Source organism: Nannobrachium achirus (assembly GCF_963921795.1).
Source record: "Nannobrachium achirus genome assembly, chromosome: 6".
Classification (NCBI taxonomy): Eukaryota; Metazoa; Chordata; class Actinopteri; order Myctophiformes; family Myctophidae; genus Nannobrachium; species Nannobrachium achirus.
This window is the reverse complement of record NC_137815.1, coordinates 18,643,386-18,663,211: the sequence shown is the minus strand read 5'-3', so window position 1 is coordinate 18,663,211 and position 19,826 is coordinate 18,643,386. Positions and strand designations below refer to the sequence as shown.

Below are 19,826 nucleotides of genomic sequence, written 5' to 3'. Positions count from 1 at the left end.
ACTTCCTGGAGTAGCAGCCTGCATTACAAACCATTGAGAACATGGAGCGATGGTCCCAAAATATGAGTTCTATTCAACCAATTTCTTTTTACCAAATTGACAAATGGGCAGATGACAACATCAACATTCCCAAAAGGATTAATTAGAAGGGTACATCCACAATATTCATGTTAGGTTGCAACCTTACTGTGTACAAAGACTTGCTATCTGTGCAGTGCTTGCTCCACTATCATATTAACTATTTGTTGTTAGATTGTTTCTGATTAATATGCAAAAATCACAATACAGTAATATTAACTATATGATGGCAGAGCAAGCACTATAGTCTGCATACTGTAGCAAGTCTTTGTACAGTGTAACACTGCAACCTAACTACCATGCATATTGTGGATATACCCTTCTATTTAATCGTTTTGGGGATGTTGATGTTGTCATCTGCCCATTTGTCAATTTGGTAAAAAGAAATTGGTTGAATAGAACTCATATTTTGGGACCATCGCTCCATTGTTTACAATGGTTTGTAATGCAGGCTGCTACTCCAGGAAGTCATGTGATCCAAGATGGCCACGGTGTGAATATGGTCTCTGGGTGAAAAAACTGGATTACAAAAATCAAGTGATAAAAAATGTAAACTAAGATTTTAGAAAATGAATAATACTAGACCTGTGCCCGGGGGTGTGCGATGAGGGATTGAATGTAGGAGTCTCAGAAGAAGTAATGTTGGAGAACCCAGACCGGTGCCCATTGGGCAGAACAGTCACCATCCATGTCCAGTTGCACAATACCAGTTGTATCCGTCTGTCTGGCTGGCACTAGCTTTTATGCCCATATATGGTGTTCTGTGTCCAGGCCAATTTGAGATGTCATCTCCAAATTTGGGCACTGTAGTGATGTCAGTCAATGATGTCAGTTGCGCATTGTTACCATGGTGGCGACACTGTTTAGTATCAGTTATGTCAGCATGCAGACAGACGGTCAGACAGCGGACAGACATTCGCTAAATTAATAGTTAGATTAATAAAAACAGGGATCTCCATATAAGGCAATTAAAAGGGATTTGGTTCCCCTGACATCACAGTTATTATATATTGACATTCACAGATATGGGCTTAATATTGATGACATCAGGTATCTCCCTCTATGGGCATAAATGGGATTTGGTTCCCCTGAAGTTGAACCACACAGAGACAGACAGACAGAGAGAGAGAGAGAGAGAGAGAGAGAGAGAGAGAGAGAGAGAGAGAGAGAGAGTTTAAAGCCAAGTTTCAATCACCATGATATGCGTTTTGTGAAAATATGGTCCAATTTATGTTATATTTGATGTTAAAGCAGGGTATGCTGTAGGAGGGGCTTGTATTCATAGGCTTGTGATGATTCTTCTTTGTGTGATTTATTTTAGTCTAGCTCAACACCACATTCTCCCAAGAATCCCTGCGGTTGCATGTGACCGTTGGCAGCCAATAGCATTCGAGATGGTACCATTTCTACCAATGAACGTTGATTTCTACAATGATGGCGGCACCCGTACAAGGGCCGAAAAAGCTTCATTTTCGCAGCATAGAAACCAATGGGTGTCTGGGCCAGGGGCGTGGCCTCTAGGGGCGTGGCCTATAGGTCAGTAACACTTGATTTCCTCTGCTCTGCAACGCAGCACTTTAACACTGTTTATATCCTATGTCTCTCTCTCTCTCTCTACTGCAACACTAGTTGATATGGTCTCTCTCTATCTCACACAAACACACGCGCGCACACACACAAACACACACACACACGCACGCACGCACGCACGCACGCACGCACGCACGCACGCACACACACACACACACACACACACACACACACACACACACACACACACACACACACACACACACACACACACACACACACACACACACACAGACACACACGGACACACCGCACCGGTGTGCACTTTGACCTAAAGGATATCCTGTGCCTTCTCAGCATTTAGTGTTAGTAGGACAGTGTTAGAGTAGACTCCATTATTATCAGCATTTACACACAGAGCTCTATTCAGTTAGCTAGGGTAGTGACAGTGTTAGAGTTACTCTAGCCACTATTAGAATACAGTAATCAGTAGTTAGGAGGTCAGTCACAGACTCACATAGGTAGTGTAGATTCTATTAGAAGACAGTTAGTATTAGTAGTTAGTTAGACAGTGTTAGAGTTACTGTAGCCTCTTATTAGGTTAGATATTATATGTAGTGAGTTAGAACAATGTTGTAGACAACCCAGAGCTCTAGTTCAGTTAGGTAGGGTAGTCACAGAGTTACAGTTAGTGTATAGCCACTATTAGAATACAGTTACCAGTAGTTAGTCAGACAGACAGAGAGTTAAAGAGCTAGTGTAGATTATTATCAGCATTTAGACTCTAAACTCATTTAGCTCTAGTCAGTCAGTCAGTCAGTCAGTCGGTCACAGAGTTACAGTTAGTGTAGAAAACACAGACAGTGTTCAGTCAGGATCAAACAGAGATCTACAGGAAGATACTATACTGTATTCATCATGATGGTAAGTCTTATAACAGTTTTCATCATGATATAAATAGGGATGGGACGATAAGCGAGATTTCATTTATCGTGAAATTGTCCTCTGTCATGCACTGGGATCAATTTACCTTTTATTTGCCGAGCTGCATATCCGGTACCACTTAAACCCTCTATAATTGGTAAAAAGGTACTTATAATATAAGTACTTGATAGTCTTTTTTTTCACTCTCTATCAAATGTCTTTACCAAAAATAGCCAATCTACAAACTCACATCGTGTTGCGCTGCGACGCATTGCGACGCGTTGTGAGCTTTTAGATCTGCTATTGTTTGGCAAATGTTCCGCCCCAGGCCAATGGATTTTGATTATCGTGATAATATTGTAAATCGCGATTTCTTTTGTCACAATTATCGTGATATGAAATGTTCATATCGTCCCATCCCTAGATATAACAGATATACTGTATTCATCATAACATTCAGTGTGAGTTTTAGTGCCTAAAGGTTGTTCATCTGTGCAGCTTGTGAGAGTCATGTGACACGCAGTGTGTAGGTACACACATGCACGCACGCACGCACGCACGCACACACACACACACACACACACACGCACACGCGTGCATGCACACACACACACACACACACACACACACACACACACACACACACACACACACACACACACACACACACACACGTATGCTACATACAGTAGGCCTATATGTCATATTCAGATTCATATGTGCAGAGGCTATGTGGATATATTTGGAGGCAGACAATTTCAAACAGTTTTATTTGATTGACTGATTCTTTGAATATTTTATTAGACGAAAAAGAACAGTAGGCCTACAAGTATAGTAAAAAGTACAGTTAAACACCCTGCCTAAAAGGAACACCGCAAAAAAGTCCTTTTACGGTCTTGTTTACGTCGGAAGTCCTTGGTATTCAATTCATGGACATAGAAAATAGCAATAAAAAACATTCAAATATCATTGCAAATATAAAACACAATTGGCCTATCATGTACAGAGTAGGGGGAAAGGGGGTGGGGCTAAGGTAAGAGGGTTGCTCACTTCTGGCCTTTCTATGGGAGAAGTGATAACTACCTCCTTTTCTGGCCTCCTGAAAGGTGAGTTTTCAGGGCGGTTTTGAAGGATGCCATCATGCCAGCGAGCTACATGTTTTAAGGGAGGTAGTCGAGGAATTCCAAACCTGGGTGGCAGTGATGTAGAAGGAGAATTTACCCATATTTGTTTTATGGGTTTGTGTTATCAGATCGTTGTGTGCGCTCCCTCTGGTGTTGTGGCTGTGGGTGTCGCTAACTTTTTGGAGATGTTTGGTCAGATATGCGGGTACTGAGGGGATGGAGGGCAGGTTTGCATTGACTATTTTGAAAGCCAATCCCATTTGTAGTTGTTTAACCCTGTCTTCAACGCTGAGCCAACTTAGGCTAGCAAAATGTGTGGGAGAAACATGGGTCATGGGCCCCAGGTGGAGAAGTAGCCCAATCAGTTTGCTTTGGGAGGTTTTGGAGCTTAGTCTGTAGTGGTTTTTTGATGTTGGAGAACCATGAGGTGCAAGGAGTCCTGAGGGCACTTTTGTTGACAAAAGTGGAAATTCTGCCCAAATCTCATTCTTTGATTTACTTTTTTGATCACCATTGTTGCCATGCTATCCCCAGACAGGTATTAGTAAAAAAATACAGCCCAAATAGGTTATCTCTTCCTTGCTAGAGATTACTGTCATCAACTTTGACCTTGAAATTGTTTACATTTATCTCACTCAGAGAATGTCTGGTCCCAAAAAAGAATGGATGCTGTTTTACCAAGGTGTAAAGACAGTTTGTTATCAGTAAGCCACATGTACACATTTTGGTGATTTCTGAGCTGAGAGCTTCCTCAACCTGCAATTTGTCCCCTCCTGAGATCAGGAGTGCAGAGTCATCAGCGAATAGGAACAGTTTGCAGTCACATATATGATAAATGTATATGTTGCATGTATAAACATATGATCATAATATATTTCTTTCTGTGTTGGTGGTGGTGGTGGGGGGGGGGGGGGGGGGTACATCAGCTAGGTCGGGAGGTAACAGGGTAACGGGGTGCACGGCCAAAGTACGGGAACCACCGATGTAGTGTTCTATAGTTTAATAGTCCTGTTGGAGTATAATTAACAGGAAGCTGTACGATACGTTTGTTTAAGGATGAGGAGCAGGAAGTGACATCATCACCCTCGCTGGATGTGAGCTGCCACAGCATCAGAGTGACGGAGGTGTCCCAAGACGGAGACACTCTGAACTTCATCATCGTTTCCCAGAAGGTGACGACATTATACTAGCCTTGTAAACTCTCTCGGAGGAGTCTAGTTTACTATAACATTATACTAGCCTCATGGAGGAGATAACATTATACGCTGCTTAAAGGGATATTTCACTTTAAAAAAAAATTTGTGGTCATTTTATTATCTAATCAGGCTTTTATGAACACCCTGAACAGTTTTTTAATTTGCTTGATTCAATATTTAGATATTTGAGGTAAATGTTAAGGCCCTCCTCCTCCTGGGCTTCTCCCCAATCCCCATACACAACCATTGTAACTTCAAACTCCATTTTAACCATGACAGATTCATTAAAAACACCCATTTAATTGTGATGTCAGTTAGCCACATTAATCTGTTAAAATAGTATAAATCTGTGCATGCATTGATTTACAAATCAAAACAAAATCAATTAATTTAATGGCCACAGTGGACAACCTGACAGTGTGTGTGTGTGTGTGTGTGTGTGTGTGTGTGTGTGTGTGTGTGTGTGTGTGTGTGTGTGTGTGTGTGTGTGTGTGTGTGTGTGTGTGTGTGCAGCTCTCGGGGACAGGGGAGTACCATGTGGCCAGAACGTACGAGGATTTTGATTGGCTGCAACACCAGCTCTCCTCTGATGAGGAAACACCTGACATACAAGGAGTTATAGTTAGTAGAGGCTTTTATTCTGAAATACAAGACTTTTAATGTGAAATACAAGGAGTTATAGTAAGTATAGGCTTTTATTCTGAAATAGAAGAATTTTAATGTGAAATACAGTTAGTAGAGGCTTTTTTCTGAAATACAAGACTTTTAATGTGAAATACAAGGAGTTATAGTAAGTATAGGCTTTTATTCTGAAATACAAGACTTTTAATGTGAAATACAAGGAGTTATAGTTAGTGTTTTTATTCTGAAATACAAAACCTTAATGTGAAATACAAGGAGTTATAGTAAGTAGAGGCTTTTATTCTGAAATATAAGACTTTTAATGTGAAATACAAGACTTCACTGTTATGTATTGACAAAGTGATGCATACTGTAGAAAAGTACATTATATAATCACATCTTTTTCTTCTAGTTTCCACCACTTCCTGTGAAGGCTCAGGTGAATGTATCTGCTAAGACTATGAAGCAGCTTGGTACGTACTGTACTAAATACTGTACTTATACAATAAACATATGATGAATATGCATGTAATTTAATATATACTGTACAGAATATAAAGAATATAAACTTTATTATATAATGTACATATACAATATATGATACATATGTATGTACAGTACTTTTTTATTTATATCTGTTTATGTTTTATATCTGTCTTCTCTTTAATAGGTATCCTGGCCTTAGGACAGGACTGGCAGCCATACTGTCTGGCTCTGGAGAAATACCTCCTCCTGGTGGCCACACACAGAACTCTCAGCAAAAACAAAGCTCTGGAGACCTTCCTGACAAGTTCAGAGGTAAGAAAAGAATAAAAAAAATAAAACATTTGGGGGTCTCGACCCCCAGTTTGGGAACCCCTGGTTTAGATTACACGTCAGCACCAGCAGCACAAAAGTTAATTAAGCTCCACCAGGTGTCCGTGCGTCAGTCCGTCACACGTCACACGTCACACTTTTGCCCTGCTCATATCTCCGCAACCGTTGCCCCGATCCATGCCAGATTTTGCACACACACTCCTTACCTGCCAAACTAAAACCTCCAAGGACCCCCGGAGCTCCAGGGACCCCCAGATGTAAAAAATTTCCAAATGTGCAAAAATGACCAAATGACCACCCCAACGGGGCTGCTCACGGGGAATTCCCGGGGACCACCGACTCCTTGTGCTCCAGAACGGATGCAAAAGTGGTGGCGCCCCCAGTGGAGGACCCCCTGCCACTGCAGCGCACATAAAATGCCGTAACTTGGGCAAGGAGCGACCGGGAGAGCCGGGGCCGGTACCTATTCGTCCGCCTCGGCGGCGCGGAGACCCCACCCCTCATTTCTCACATGGCCCTCTTCTAGCGCCACCTTCAGGCCGATTTTTGAAAGCACATTTTTGGACACTGCTCCTCCAATTTTTGCCCTAAAATCACGCAAATCGCTACACAGTATGTCTACACTCATGTCATCAACATGGATCCGTCCACATTTTTTGGGGACACTGCTCCCTACTCTTTGTGTATACATGTGACCTACGGTCGCTTATCTCCCGATTAGGGAGTCTTACTGGTTTATACACCTGTGTTCAACAACACAAGACAACAATTTGTTTTATGACTTCATGTCGACTTTATGTCTATAAAGAGATCAATCCTTTACTGTAGTTTCAGATGAAAGCAGAGTTTTTATGGTTGTGGTAAAAACCTGCTCCGACTGACAGCCTATGACTGAATGGAAAGACATGTGACAGCTTCACTGTGATAGGCTAGTACAAGGGTCATCAACAGGGGGTCAGGGACCCCTAGGAGGTCCTCAGAGTTACTACAGGGGGTCCTCCAAATCTTTGCATGAAAGAAACCTTTTTTCTCCTTTTTTATATTAACTAGCGTCCATATTCTGGAAGCTTTAGCCATAAATAGCAGATGCGCGAGGCGTTGAGAGCTTGTAGATCGGCTATTTTCGGCAAAGAGGTTTGGTGTAGAGGGGAAAAAACACTAAATACAGAGTGAGTCAAGTTTATTAAGTATGGACGGTTCAAGTGGTTAAATATCGGAAATCACATGTTGACATGAATCCAAAATACACTGACGATTGTCAAACGATAAAACTATATGGAATCTATGATAAGGTTGTGGACAGCAAACACAACAAAACTCACATTAACAGTTTATTGTCGGCTCGCTGAAAGCAAGCACACGTATGTTATGCTCATTATTTATCTATCATCTATATGATATCAGGGGTGGGCAATTATTTTTTCCATTGGGGCCACATGAACAACAGAAAATATTGTGGAGGTCTGGGCCAAAAGGCAGTGCTCCCCGCAAGATGTGCTCCCCGCAAACTAAACACACAGTTTTACTTCCAACTTCAGTAAATAAATAAATTTTTTAGTGCCTTTTCTGTTGTGCCCTGTTGTTGTTGTTGTTGTTTTTGTTTTTAATCTCTGTTGTTTCTTGTATTGTTGATTGTTGATATATGGACCTGTAGAGTCTGAAATAAAGATTGATTGATTAAATACTTAGCAGTCCAATTTTTGTTGAAAACCCAGCATTCGGCATTGACTTTTCTTTTTTTAAGACACTTTTTTTATGGGTACTGTAAGGCAGGTCGTCTTGACATGTGACCAGTCTGACCAGCTGCTTGTTATTGAGACAACATCCAATGATCATTGCACGTGCTGATCTACGTATTGTGTCCATATACGTGAATAAAAAACTTCAAAATAATAGAAATGCAGCTTTAGTCCATGCATGAGGTAAAATGTGTCCCAGCACGGCTGACGGCTAGTCATTGATTTTATTTTTATTTTTTCATTTTCAGCTGGGAATCATAGCTACAAAATGATATATTGGTTGTGGAGATTGACCCAACAGTTTTGAAGATATGGCTTATAGAATGATGCCATGCTGAAATACTACTTTTGAGATATTCAAGTTCTAAATACATTTCTAACCTGCAATGACCTGCATGATCTCTCACATTAATAAAAAAAAAAGTCTTATTTACATGCAGAGTTAAGCTCTGGCGTTTAAGTGAAATGTAGCCTGATAATGAAATACTTTTGTGGCTTTATCACATTTTAGTGAGAAAAAAAAAAAGGTAATTTCAGCTGTGGTCTAAAGTAGTGGCTTCCGAAATGACTGCCCCTGTGTCACACTCAGTCACAAATGATAAAATGTGGTTATTTTGGACTTTGCATTAACCCCACAAGGGCCAGTCAGAGTGAACCAAAGGGCTGCATACTGCCCCCGGGCCGTACAATGTCCAGGCCTGATCTACAGTATATTATAGTCATATCAAGTTCTCCTCAAAACTTTGGCACCTATCTACTTCTACATACTTAGACCGAAAATCACCATTCAAACTTTAATGTGTTCAGCTTACTGTGGAGACGTGTGCTATTAGGCTACTTTTTACAACAATTGGCCAAAGGGTGGCGCTGTAGGAAGCCTTTGATAGTGCAAACTTTGAACTTGTATAGCTCATGCTCTGTTTGACATACAGCCATGAAACCTGGACACATGTATGCGTCTCCTCATGCCGAACAACTTTGACACTCTGACTTTTGACCTCTGACCTTTAGATCTCCCACCATTTTGAATTATATGAAAAACAGTAAAAATCTATCTCCTCCTGGGATTTTCACGTCACGCACACAAAGCTTTTTTCACATGACATCTACTCAAACTATGGGGTGAGACGTTTGTATGTGAAATAACTATTCTCATAAGTAATGTTGGAGTGCCCGTTGGGCAGATGTTTATGCCCATACATGGTGTTCCATTTGTGTGTTATCCTTTTAGCAATCTGTTAATAAAGTATTGAACCAATGAATCATCAATAAATTCATTAATCAACCAATCAATCAATCAACAGCCTCCTGGACGTCAGAATGCAAAGAAAGGAATCTTCAACCGTCTGAGTCTGGCGGTGGAGGGGATGCGGAAGGAGGGGCACAAGGTGTGTGTGTGTGTGTGTGTGTGTGTGTGTGTGTGTGTGTGTGTGTGTGCGTGCGTGCGTGCGTGCGTGCGTGCGTGCGTGCGTGCGTGCGTGCGTGTGTTTTGTATGTATATTCAACATGTAATCATTGTATATGTATGTATAATTCATATATAATCATTGTATATGTAGGCTATGTATAATTCATATATAATCATTGTATGTGCAGGATGTGGACGAGTTCTTTCAAACAGAGCGTGATCACAACCTGAGTCTGATTGGTTGTACCAAGACAGCAGCCGAGGTGAGTCCAGTCCACCTTTTACCTCAATGATACATCTATTCTGAGTAGAGTCCAGTCCACCTTTTACCTCAATGATACGTCTATCCAGGGGCCAGGCCCTGGGTACAAGGATTCACTGTGGGCCCCCCATGAATGTTCATCATAGGGGGACAGGGTTTAACCCATTTAAAGTGGGACACATTATTATGCATTATTTTTTGCAATAACTATTGAAAAATAGAAGGTTTTTTGAAAAACCTATGTTTCTATGTCAGTGGTGCTCAAACCTTTTCATGTGAAGGACCCCCAAAATGATATGTATTTGTTTGTTTTTATTCTTTTTGCTATTGATTATCTTCTGCATATTATTGTGTTCTATTCGTCTGTCATTCAATGTTATATGAGATACATAAAGGTTTCTCTATAGCATGATGCATCATGGTTAGTGTAGTTTATAACATGATGCATCATGCTTAGTGCAGTTTATAATTGTGTCATTGTTTTTCTCAGAGATTCCTGGAGCTGGTGCTGACAGAACAAAGTAAGAACTCTTCCATCCTCCTTTCCTTTCTACGGTAGTTTAAAGGAAAAGTATGTATTTTCTATGAATCGATTGTTTTGTTTTTGTTGCGTTTCTGAGCCAATAATGTGATGAGCGGCAGAGACTTCATGGTGTGATAGAAGTAGTTGATAGAAAATATGTTATTTTTGGGGGTGATCTGTTTTAGGCCTAGAATTATTCAATGCTTTAACCATTTAAAAATAGAGTGCCGCGCTGTGAGCTTGTATATCTGCTATTAAAAAAAGAAAAGAAAATCAAATCAAAAATAGCAGATCTACAAGCTTGTCCAATGTCCAGTTTTCACCACTCTCCTTAAATCCCTATAATCTCACTATAGATTAGGGTCTGTTTATGCCTGCCTCTCTCTGAACACTTTATCTGTCTGGAAAAACCTTTACTTCTTGCATAATAATCATTTACACATATTGGAGCCAGTTTGTGGTGGTACTGTACTCTGTACTGTACTGTGTGTGTGTGTGTGTGTGTGTGTGTGTGTGTGTGTGTGTGTGTGTGTGTGTGTGTGTGTGTGTGTGTGTGTGTGTGTGTGTGTGTGTTTTCAGAGACGGCGGTGGCGTGTGGACACCTCGCTGCTTCTCTGCAGCTCCTTGTGGAACCCGGAGAGGAACCCAGCAAACAGGCCTTCTCCAAGTGAGACCTCCATCTACCCTACCCCTACCCCTACCTAACCCTAACCTTAACCCTAACCCAGCAAACAGGCCTTCTCCAAGTGAGACCTCCATCTAACACTAATCTAACACATATCTACTACAAAAGACCAAATAAAACTACTACTACCAATTAACAAACAGGAACAACACTAATGATTTAACAAGCCTTCTCCACATCTATAACACTATTGATTTAACAAGCGTTCTCCACATCCAAAAAGTGTCTAAAAAACAGCTGATCTACAGAGCGCGAGGCGTTGTGAGCATGTAGATCAGCTGTTTTTAAGTGTCTAAAAAGTGTCTAAGAAGTGTCTAAAAAATGTCTAAAGAAAAAAAGTGCCTAAAAGTGTAAAATAAATACATAAAAGTGCCTAAAAAGTGTAAAAAAAAATGTGTTTAAATAAAAGTAATCCACTTTCTCTCTCTCATGCCAGTGTGTCGGTGGTTACCTTAACCTGTGCCCGTGTTGGCCCAGTGCCTAAGAAGGTTACTTGGCCCAGTTTGAATGTTCCAACAGTCACGAGTCACGACTGCTCAGATTTAAATTTGTATTTGAATGACCAGAGATCAACAGCATCGCTGAGTGTATTACCTTGTCTAAAGCTCTGATATAGAAGTTCTGGTTAATCTTATCCACATATTTTGCGTTATTAAATCTTGACCTTGAACAACTATATACGGTACACTACAAAGTCACAGGAACTGTTTTTTGCAATCTGTTAGACCAACAACAACCAACAACAATGGCTGGAATGTCTGAAGGCCAAATCACACTCCAAACTTTGTGGGAAGCCATCCAACAGATCAAGGCTGACATCATGGCTGTGCATATAGACACAAAAGTGGATACCATTCAGAGTGATGTGAGCAGAATTCAGAACTCTCTCAATACTCTGGGAGAACAAGTTAATCACCTAAAGCAGCGTGTAGGAGCAAACAAGGACAATGTGCAGGAGTAAGAAGGGATTAGCCAACTAGAGAAGAACAACTCATACCTGATGGAGAAGCTAGATGATATATAGAGAACAGAAGTCGATGTTGTAACCTCCGCTTTTTAGGAATTACATTTTTTTTTAATTTTTAAGAATCTGAGGCTGCTTTCATGCCAGGCTGCCCCATGTCTGCTGAATGAAGATGCTAACAGTGCTAGCATACTAACCTGCAGTAGGCCTGAATCTACTTTTCTTTTTTTTTTCTTTTTTCTTTTTTCTTTTTTACATTTTCTTCTCTTATGCGATGTTTATGGTTAAGATTTGATCCTACCAGTAAGGTTTTCGCTGATACTAATGTTTCTGCTGTTGTGAATGCAACAGGGTCTGCTTGTTTAAATTTTTTTTTTTTTTAATTTTTTTATGCATGCTCAGGTGACACTTCTTTCTCATGTAGCAAATGCCCCTCTGGTGGTCATTGCTAAATGCAGCATGAAAAATATATTTTTGGAGCTTCTATCTATCTTTCTGTTTTTCCTTCTATTAATGCAGACTGAGACTTTGAGTTTAAAAGGTGTTATTTGCCTATAGTTGTTTTTCCTTATATTAATGCAGACTGAGCCTTTATTGAGTTTAATACAGTAGGTGTTATTTAGTTCACTTTTGGGGATCCATCTACTACTAATCCTATGTTTAAACAGTGACAGTAAGATTCTGTAATGATTCTGTATATTTTGAATACTTTGTATAGGCCTACATGATTATTGTGCAGTTGACAGATTGTGAGTGATAGATTGATAGTATTGACATTGGTTCTCAGTTAATATGGTATGTTTACCCCCCCGTACGTACAGTACGAGGTAGGGGGTCCCTGCTCCACATCCCCAGCAGTTTGGGGGGGGGTCCCTTCTCCACATCCCCATCAGTTTGGGGGTCCCTGGTCTGAAAACGTTAGCATTAAAGAGTGTTTACTCTTTACTCTAAAAACATAAAATAAAAACTTTTTACTGACAGCATGTTTCTCTTCCAGGATCTGCGTGAAGGTTTCCGAGGTCATCGACTCGATGAGGGTAAAATATTCACTCTCCAAACTGTTGTAGCTGTTGTATGTACGATTACACATCATATCATACGTTGTACGTACGATTATTACACATCATATCATATGTTGTATACAGTTACACATCATATGTTGTATGTACAGTTACACATCATATCATGTGTTGTATGTACAGCACTCCGACACATTGCTATTCCGACCACCTAAACCATGGGTCTTCAACAGAGGGTACGGGACCCCAAGGGGGTCCTCAGAGTTACTACATGGGGTCCTCCAAATCTTTGTGTGATAGAAAGAAAGAAAGAATGAAAGACAATCTCCTTTTTAGCCAGCTTTTTAACCAGATTCGGATGCAATGCCTCGTGCTGCGAGACGTTGTGAGCTTGTAGATCGTTTTTTTTTTTTTTTTCTCGGCATCGGGGTTTGGTGTAGAGGGGAGAAGTAAGTTCAAGTGGTTAAATATCTGAAAACACAAATTGATATGAACCCAAAATACCCTGATGATTGTGCTGTCAAACAATGAAACTATATGGAATCTATCAACAGGTTGTGGGGGTGGTGAATGCTAACCTGGTGTTCGGATGAATGGGGGTGTGTCGGAATGGTACCAGTCACCCAGTAGATGTTGACTGTGTGTGTGTGTGTGTGTGTGTGTGTGTGTGTGTGTGTGTGTGTGTGTGTGTGTGTGTGTGTAGAAGAACATTGCGAACGTTGCTGACAACGACGTCAACACCCTGGGTCTGGGACTGGATCTGGACGCTCGCTACCAGGAAGCAGAGAAGGTCATGTGACTCTCATCTCCTTTGGTCTCAGCCATATATAGACATGATATGATATGATATGATATGATATGATATGATATGATATGATATGATATAGTACTTTATTGTCACTTCACACTGAAATGTGTCTTGCGACACAGCACCATGTATTCTAAACATATATATGTAGCCCCCACAGTTAGTACCAGCCATGAACCAGCGACAACAGCCCTGCTAATCGGGCTCAGCCCTATTAGCACGACTGGTTGTGCGTTGGTCTGGCGAGTGTCCTGTTTACTGGTGCTATATAGATCCCGCGAGAGTGTGTTGCTGGTACAGATAAAGGGCTATAATAAAGTTGATTTTTCTCCTTTTTTGTGTCACTGAAAAAGCAACTTTAGTATGAACATTTTGTTAATATTAGGTGTCTTGTGATGATCGGGTCCAATATTTAGTTCAGTGACCATGGAGAAAATGAATAGTTCAGAAGCTCTGTTCACCTCTATCCACCCACGTCACGCAGAAACGGGAAGTACGGGTCTGTTCCGCCCTCTTGCTATCGCCCTCTTGGGCCATATATAGACATAGAAAGGTAGGCTCCGGCTCTGGGGCGCTGGTAAAAAAGGTCTGGCTTTTTTTGAGGCAAGCTTCCTGAATTCTCAATAACGCTTCCTTGTGCATCACTATGATAAGAAAGGAAGGATAGTGCAGAAGGGGTGTGTATCAAAATGTACGGGGGTATTGCACATGCGCAGTGTAACTGGAGCTGCCATGGTGGAGTGTTCCAGCAGAGGCGGTAGATAAAAAAGATCATGATCCGTTCTCAGTATAGAGCGAGGTGTGTGTTTGTTTGGTTCTCTCCTGGTTCTCTCTCCACTCGCCTAAACAGCTGCAGGTTTGTAATTCTCATCCACAACACAGACTAATTGACATACTGTAGTAAATAAGGAACAGTGAAAGTGACAAACACCCACAAGTTATTAGGCCTATCTATTGTGTTTGTTTATCTCTGCTGTTTTTGTTTCTTATTGTTATGTTTGCTTGTTTTTCTTCTTTTTTTAACAATCACACTGCATATAAAATAATAAACAAGAATGTTGGGCTAATTCAGCAATATGCAACACATAGTTGTGCCTATTAGAGCACCAAATAAGCCTACTTGTTTTGTGGCATAAGAATATTTTATTTGAACAAATGAAGACCAAGTCCCCAGCGCAATTAAAGTGATACAAAACAAACACTACCATTTACCAAAGTGTAGGTGCAGGCCAGATTGTACTGCACATGTGCAATACCCCCACACATTTTGATACACGCCCCTTCTGCACTATCCTTCCTTTCTTGTCATAGGTGCGTCACAGAAGGGGAAGTTTGGTAGGCCAATCAGAGGCAGGACTCCCTCTTTCCCAGAAGCACTTGCTTTGGCAATGTAAACGTTTGTCTCCTCATGCCAATAAAGCACCTTTGAATTGAATGTAAGTCCTGGAAAAGACACGCTGTGATTGGCCAGTAGTCGCTTTGAGTGGCAGAGTGCCTTCCACTCTTCCACCAGTCCTGTTTTACCAGTCGCACCAATGAACTGCAGCGGAGGATGAGGTATCAAGCTTTTTATATCTGTGGGTCTCAGCTGCGTATCTAAAGGTAACAGGATTCGGGCAAGTCCCGCAAAAGACGTGCTGTGATTGGCCAGGCGTCATTTGAGTGACAACCGCACGAGGCTCCTCCCCTACGCGAGGCTTTTCCTCCTCTACTAATACAGAATGAATTCCCAGTTCCGGCTCAGTGGCTTAGTGGACTGGTCACTGTGCTCTCTATCCATGCACCCCAACTTTATTTTTGTGGCGATAAAGTTTAATTATTATCCATGACGGAGGTGCGCGGTCTCAGGCGACCTTGAGCCATGTGAGACACCGCCGAGTGAGCGGCAGCGAGCGAGTCTCCGTGTCGAGCGTTGCGAAGGTCTCATGAGCCGTTACCGAGTTATGTGCCGTTATGGACAAAATAGTAAATATTGACCAGGGGACTGCTTCTGCGGCTCAAAGGGACTGTTTCAGCCAATCACACGCTGCCAGGGTGGGGTTTGCCCGAATCCCGCTACGAACTGACTAGAAGGTCATGTGACTAGAAGGTCATGTGACTCATCTCTCACTGGGAGTTTCTGAATAAAGAACTGACTGTTTGCATTGTAGTCAACTTTAAAGGGAAACTAGCTAACTTTAAGACCATTTTTAGCAGATACACATTTTAAGCAGTCATTTCACTATATTATTGTGCTGGGGTGTTTCCTTGCACAAAGACACATCCCCCTGGCTGTATTTTGGTTCTGTTCCACTGTTTATGTTGACATTCATCCATCATCCCTTGGAGGGGGCTGGCCAGAGCTCTTAATTGCTCTCTTTGAACTTCAAAGGGGTTGTGCACTGAGTAATTGATTGGGCCATAACAGTGCTCGTTAGTGATCTCTCTAATCAATGAATGCACCAAAGACAACTACCTGTCTGATTCCATGTCACAGAGGGGAGGGGGAGGGGGATGTTGATGTTGATACATGTGATCTTATTGATACTGGTAACCCTAACCAGATAAACAAACTAAACCAATGTCATGCTATCTATGTTAAATACTGCTGGCGGACCTCTGGGGGTCCCCGGACACCACGTTGAGAACCACTGATTTGCATTCCACAGGAGATGCTGTTCAGACGGACCTGTAAGCTGGTGGAGATGGAGAACGCAACCAGGAACGCTGAGAGAGCCAAGCCTGTCAAGAAGGCTGCTGTGAGTCTGTCTGTCTGTCAGGCAGTCAATAAATCAATCAATCAATCAATCAATCAATCAATCAATCAATCAATCAATCAATCAATCAACTTTATTTATATGGAGAGAAAACGTCCCTGTATCATAAAAAACAAATAAATCTGATAAATAGATGACATACACTATGTAGTGTCTTTTAAAAGGTATACCCATATCTTGTCCCATTTGATTGATTGATTGATTGATTGATTGAAGAGTTTATTAGCAGTTTGCAATAGAAACAAATTACAGTTTCATGACAGCACAAATCACTGGTATAAGGTCAACTCAAAGGTTTAGGGCTTATTTCCACAGGAACCACTATATATATCTCATATAACATTGACAGACAGACGGATAGAAGACAGTACTTTGCCAGGATAAAATCAATTACAAAAGCAGAAAAGGAGGAGAAAAAAAGGGGGGAGAGTAGAAACAAGGGGGCTTAGTCTATTTACAAGTCATCTGTGTGAAAGGAGCCCACCGCCCATTTTCAACTGACCTATAATATTATTGTGATTATGTAATACAATAATGGTCAGTACTTGAGGAACCACTGTCTGTGTGCAACCAGTAGGTGGCAGTAACAGTCTTTCATATTGCAGTGGCCTCACCCCCTAGCACCCACCTCTACACACCTCACCCCCTAGCACCCACCTCTACACACCTCACCCCCTAGCACCCACCTCTACATACCTCACCCCCTAGCACCCACCTCTACACACCTCACCCCCTAGCACTTTGATTGATTGATTGAAGACTTTGTTAGAAGTTTAGCATTCACCAGCGCCGGCAGGTTAGCATTTTCACCAGGTTAACATTCGCCAGCGTTAGTTTTACTGAGGTTAGGGTTAGGGTTATCCCCCAGACTTTCTCCTGCCTTAACCCAGTTGCTTTTTTGATAAACTCGGACTGAAAGACCTGCAGAAAACACTCTCCCTACAGACAACAGTCGAAGGAGGATGTAATGATGTTTTCTATGGATGAAGTGAAGAAGGCTTCATTAGATGTTTTCTATGTGTATTATAGATGGAGGATGTGAAGAAGGCTTCATTAGATGTTTTCTATGTGTATTATAGATGGAGGATATGAAGAAGGCTTCGGAGAAGGACTTTGATCACATCTCTGGCGTGGCCAAACAGGAGGTAATGATCCTTAACACAGTGTTTCTCAAATGGGGGTACGTGTACCCCTAGGGGTACGCGGGGGTACTGCAGGGGGTAGGTGAGGAGTTATGGTCGATGATAAAACATTGACAGACTTTGTGTGAACCTGCTCATTTGTAAATTTTAAAAACAAATTACATCAATTTTGAGATGGGGGTCTGCGGCCAAATACATATCATTTTGGGGGTCCTTCACATGAAAAAGTTTGAGCACCACTGACTCAAAGCATTGGTTAAATTAAAAAAATATATATTATACAAGCTCGCTGTGAGCTTGTATATCTGCTATTTTCCAATAGTTAAAGCATGACATAATGTGTAATAATTCATCCCCCCCCCCCCCCCCCCCGCAGGGGGGCCCGCAGTGAATCCTTGTACCCAGGGCCCAGAATGTGGTGTGACACCCCTGCCTTTATTACAATTAAACATGTTTTCTTTTCTTCTCCAGATCACACGCTTCCAGGAAGTGCGTGTCCAGATGCTGCAGCAGGCTCTGGTGCAGTGGTGTGAGAAACAGCTGGACGCGGCCAGACTGACCGCTGAGCACTACGACGGTCACCTGAAGACCTTCAGAGAGATGGTGTAAACCAGGGACATGCTGGGCCCTTGATTCAGCCCGGGAAAAAGAGTTGGAGAGGCCCTCACTATAGCGCTGCTGCTACTCAAAGATTTGCGATTTCAGATCATGACAAGCCAGTGGGCCAATTACATGAGTTATATTTCGTCGTTGTCGGGTGGAAACCTTGTATGTCAAAAAAAGTTTGTTTTGTATTTATCATTTTAAAAATGATTTAAACTAGTGAAAACAGCCGATCTACAAGCACACAACGCCTCGCACCACAAGGCGTTGTGTGCTTGTAGATCTGCTGTTTTCACTACTTTTGTGCGACGGCCTTGTATGATGAAGCAGGGCTTTGCTTTGCGAAAAAATGTACAAATTTGAAACTTGGAGATCCAAGGTTTCTTCCCGACAGTGACGATTTACTTTGTTGGCCGCCCAGCCCCCAAAATGGAACGAAGGCTGACATTTTATTTTTAATCTTTTCCTAATGGCCGGCCTGGACCGGCCGTGAATGAACCGGCCGTTCGGGAGTTGTCCCGCTTTTCCCAATGGCCAGCACGTCCCTGGTGTAAACCCAGCCAGACTGACCGCTGTGCACCTAGACCTCCATCTGAGGACCTTTAGAGAGATGGTCTGATAACCCGGTAGAGTCGAAACTCGCAGAGATTTTTATTCTTGTATTTGTTTTACTGAGAATACGTTTAGAAATAACTTTAGGATTACACATAGGCCTATCGTTCTGAGATTAAGATTAGGAATTCATGAGTTGCATTAAGTAGTCCTAATCGGCCATGTTGAGGACCAACACAGGTGTTTCAATGTGTTGGTCCTCGACATGGCCGATTAGGACTACAAATGCAACCCATGAATAGAGTTAGGTTTTGAAAGAGATACACAAATAATCTATGTGAACTGGGGACCCCCCTCACAAAAAAAAAGTTAATCCCCCCCCCCTCCCCCGATGAGTCGAGGCACTAAATCTAGATATTTTTTTTTCTTTTTTTTCCTTGATTCCAGAGATACTTATTGTGCCATATTTTCTAAATGTTTGCTTTGGTAATACTTTTCAATTTGGCCAATGTTTGACCATTTTTTGTTTTGATTATTAATAAGTATATTAAAAACAATATTAAAAGTCATACAATTTACTTTATACTTTATATGATACTCTGAATACTCTTACTGTCTGTTGGTTTGTTTACTGTTGAGTGAGAAAACATTGTTGTACATTAATATTATGATTATTAAACTGTGCAACATCAGTTCCAGTTTGCCGTGGCAGACTGTGGCAGTATGTTTTCTTTTTATTCATTTTTATTTCATACATTGGGAGGTGAAGCAGTGAACAGTCGACGCCTGCGTCCTCACTTCCCACATTCACACACCAACGGTGGCAAGAAAACACTGACGACTCATTGGAGGCAATGTTGGGGTTCAGTGTCTTGTCCAATGTGGGGTTCAGTGTCTTGATCAATGTGGGGTTCAGTGTCTTGATCAATGTGGGGTTCAGTGTCTTGATCAATGTGGGGTTCAGTGTCTTGTCCAATGTGGGGTTCTGTGTCTTGATCAATGTGGGGTTCAGTGTCTTGATCAATGTGGGGTTCAGTGTCTTGATCAATGTGGGGTTCAGTGTCTTGATCAATGTG

The 19,826-nt window shown here is 41.6% G+C and overlaps 1 protein-coding gene across 1 annotated transcript; it reads left to right on the top strand.

Moving 5' to 3' along the window:
* The first annotated feature begins 2,120 nt into the window (after positions 1-2,120).
* Positions 2,121-18,345, top strand: LOC308287662 (sorting nexin-6). The gene is made up of 14 exons (XM_080728895.1): positions 2,121-2,532; positions 4,712-4,828; positions 5,366-5,473; positions 5,886-5,946; positions 6,144-6,271; positions 9,333-9,416; positions 9,625-9,699; positions 10,189-10,219; positions 10,801-10,888; positions 12,868-12,907; positions 13,593-13,679; positions 16,346-16,435; positions 17,533-17,598; positions 18,067-18,345. Exons 1-14 carry the CDS (start codon positions 2,527-2,529, stop codon positions 18,202-18,204), a joined length of 1,119 nt encoding a protein of 372 aa, XP_080585021.1. The 5' UTR covers positions 2,121-2,526; the 3' UTR covers positions 18,205-18,345.
* The last annotated feature ends 1,481 nt before the right edge of the window (positions 18,346-19,826 follow it).

Excerpts from the sequence above, each read along its gene's own strand:
- LOC308287662 (XM_080728895.1), top strand. Across the intron at positions 10,220-10,800 it reads GCTGGTGCTGACAGAACAAA|AGACGGCGGTGGCGTGTGGA; the intron begins GTAAGAACTCTT and ends GTGTGTTTTCAG. Across the intron at positions 16,436-17,532 it reads AGCCTGTCAAGAAGGCTGCT|ATGGAGGATATGAAGAAGGC; the intron begins GTGAGTCTGTCT and ends TGTGTATTATAG.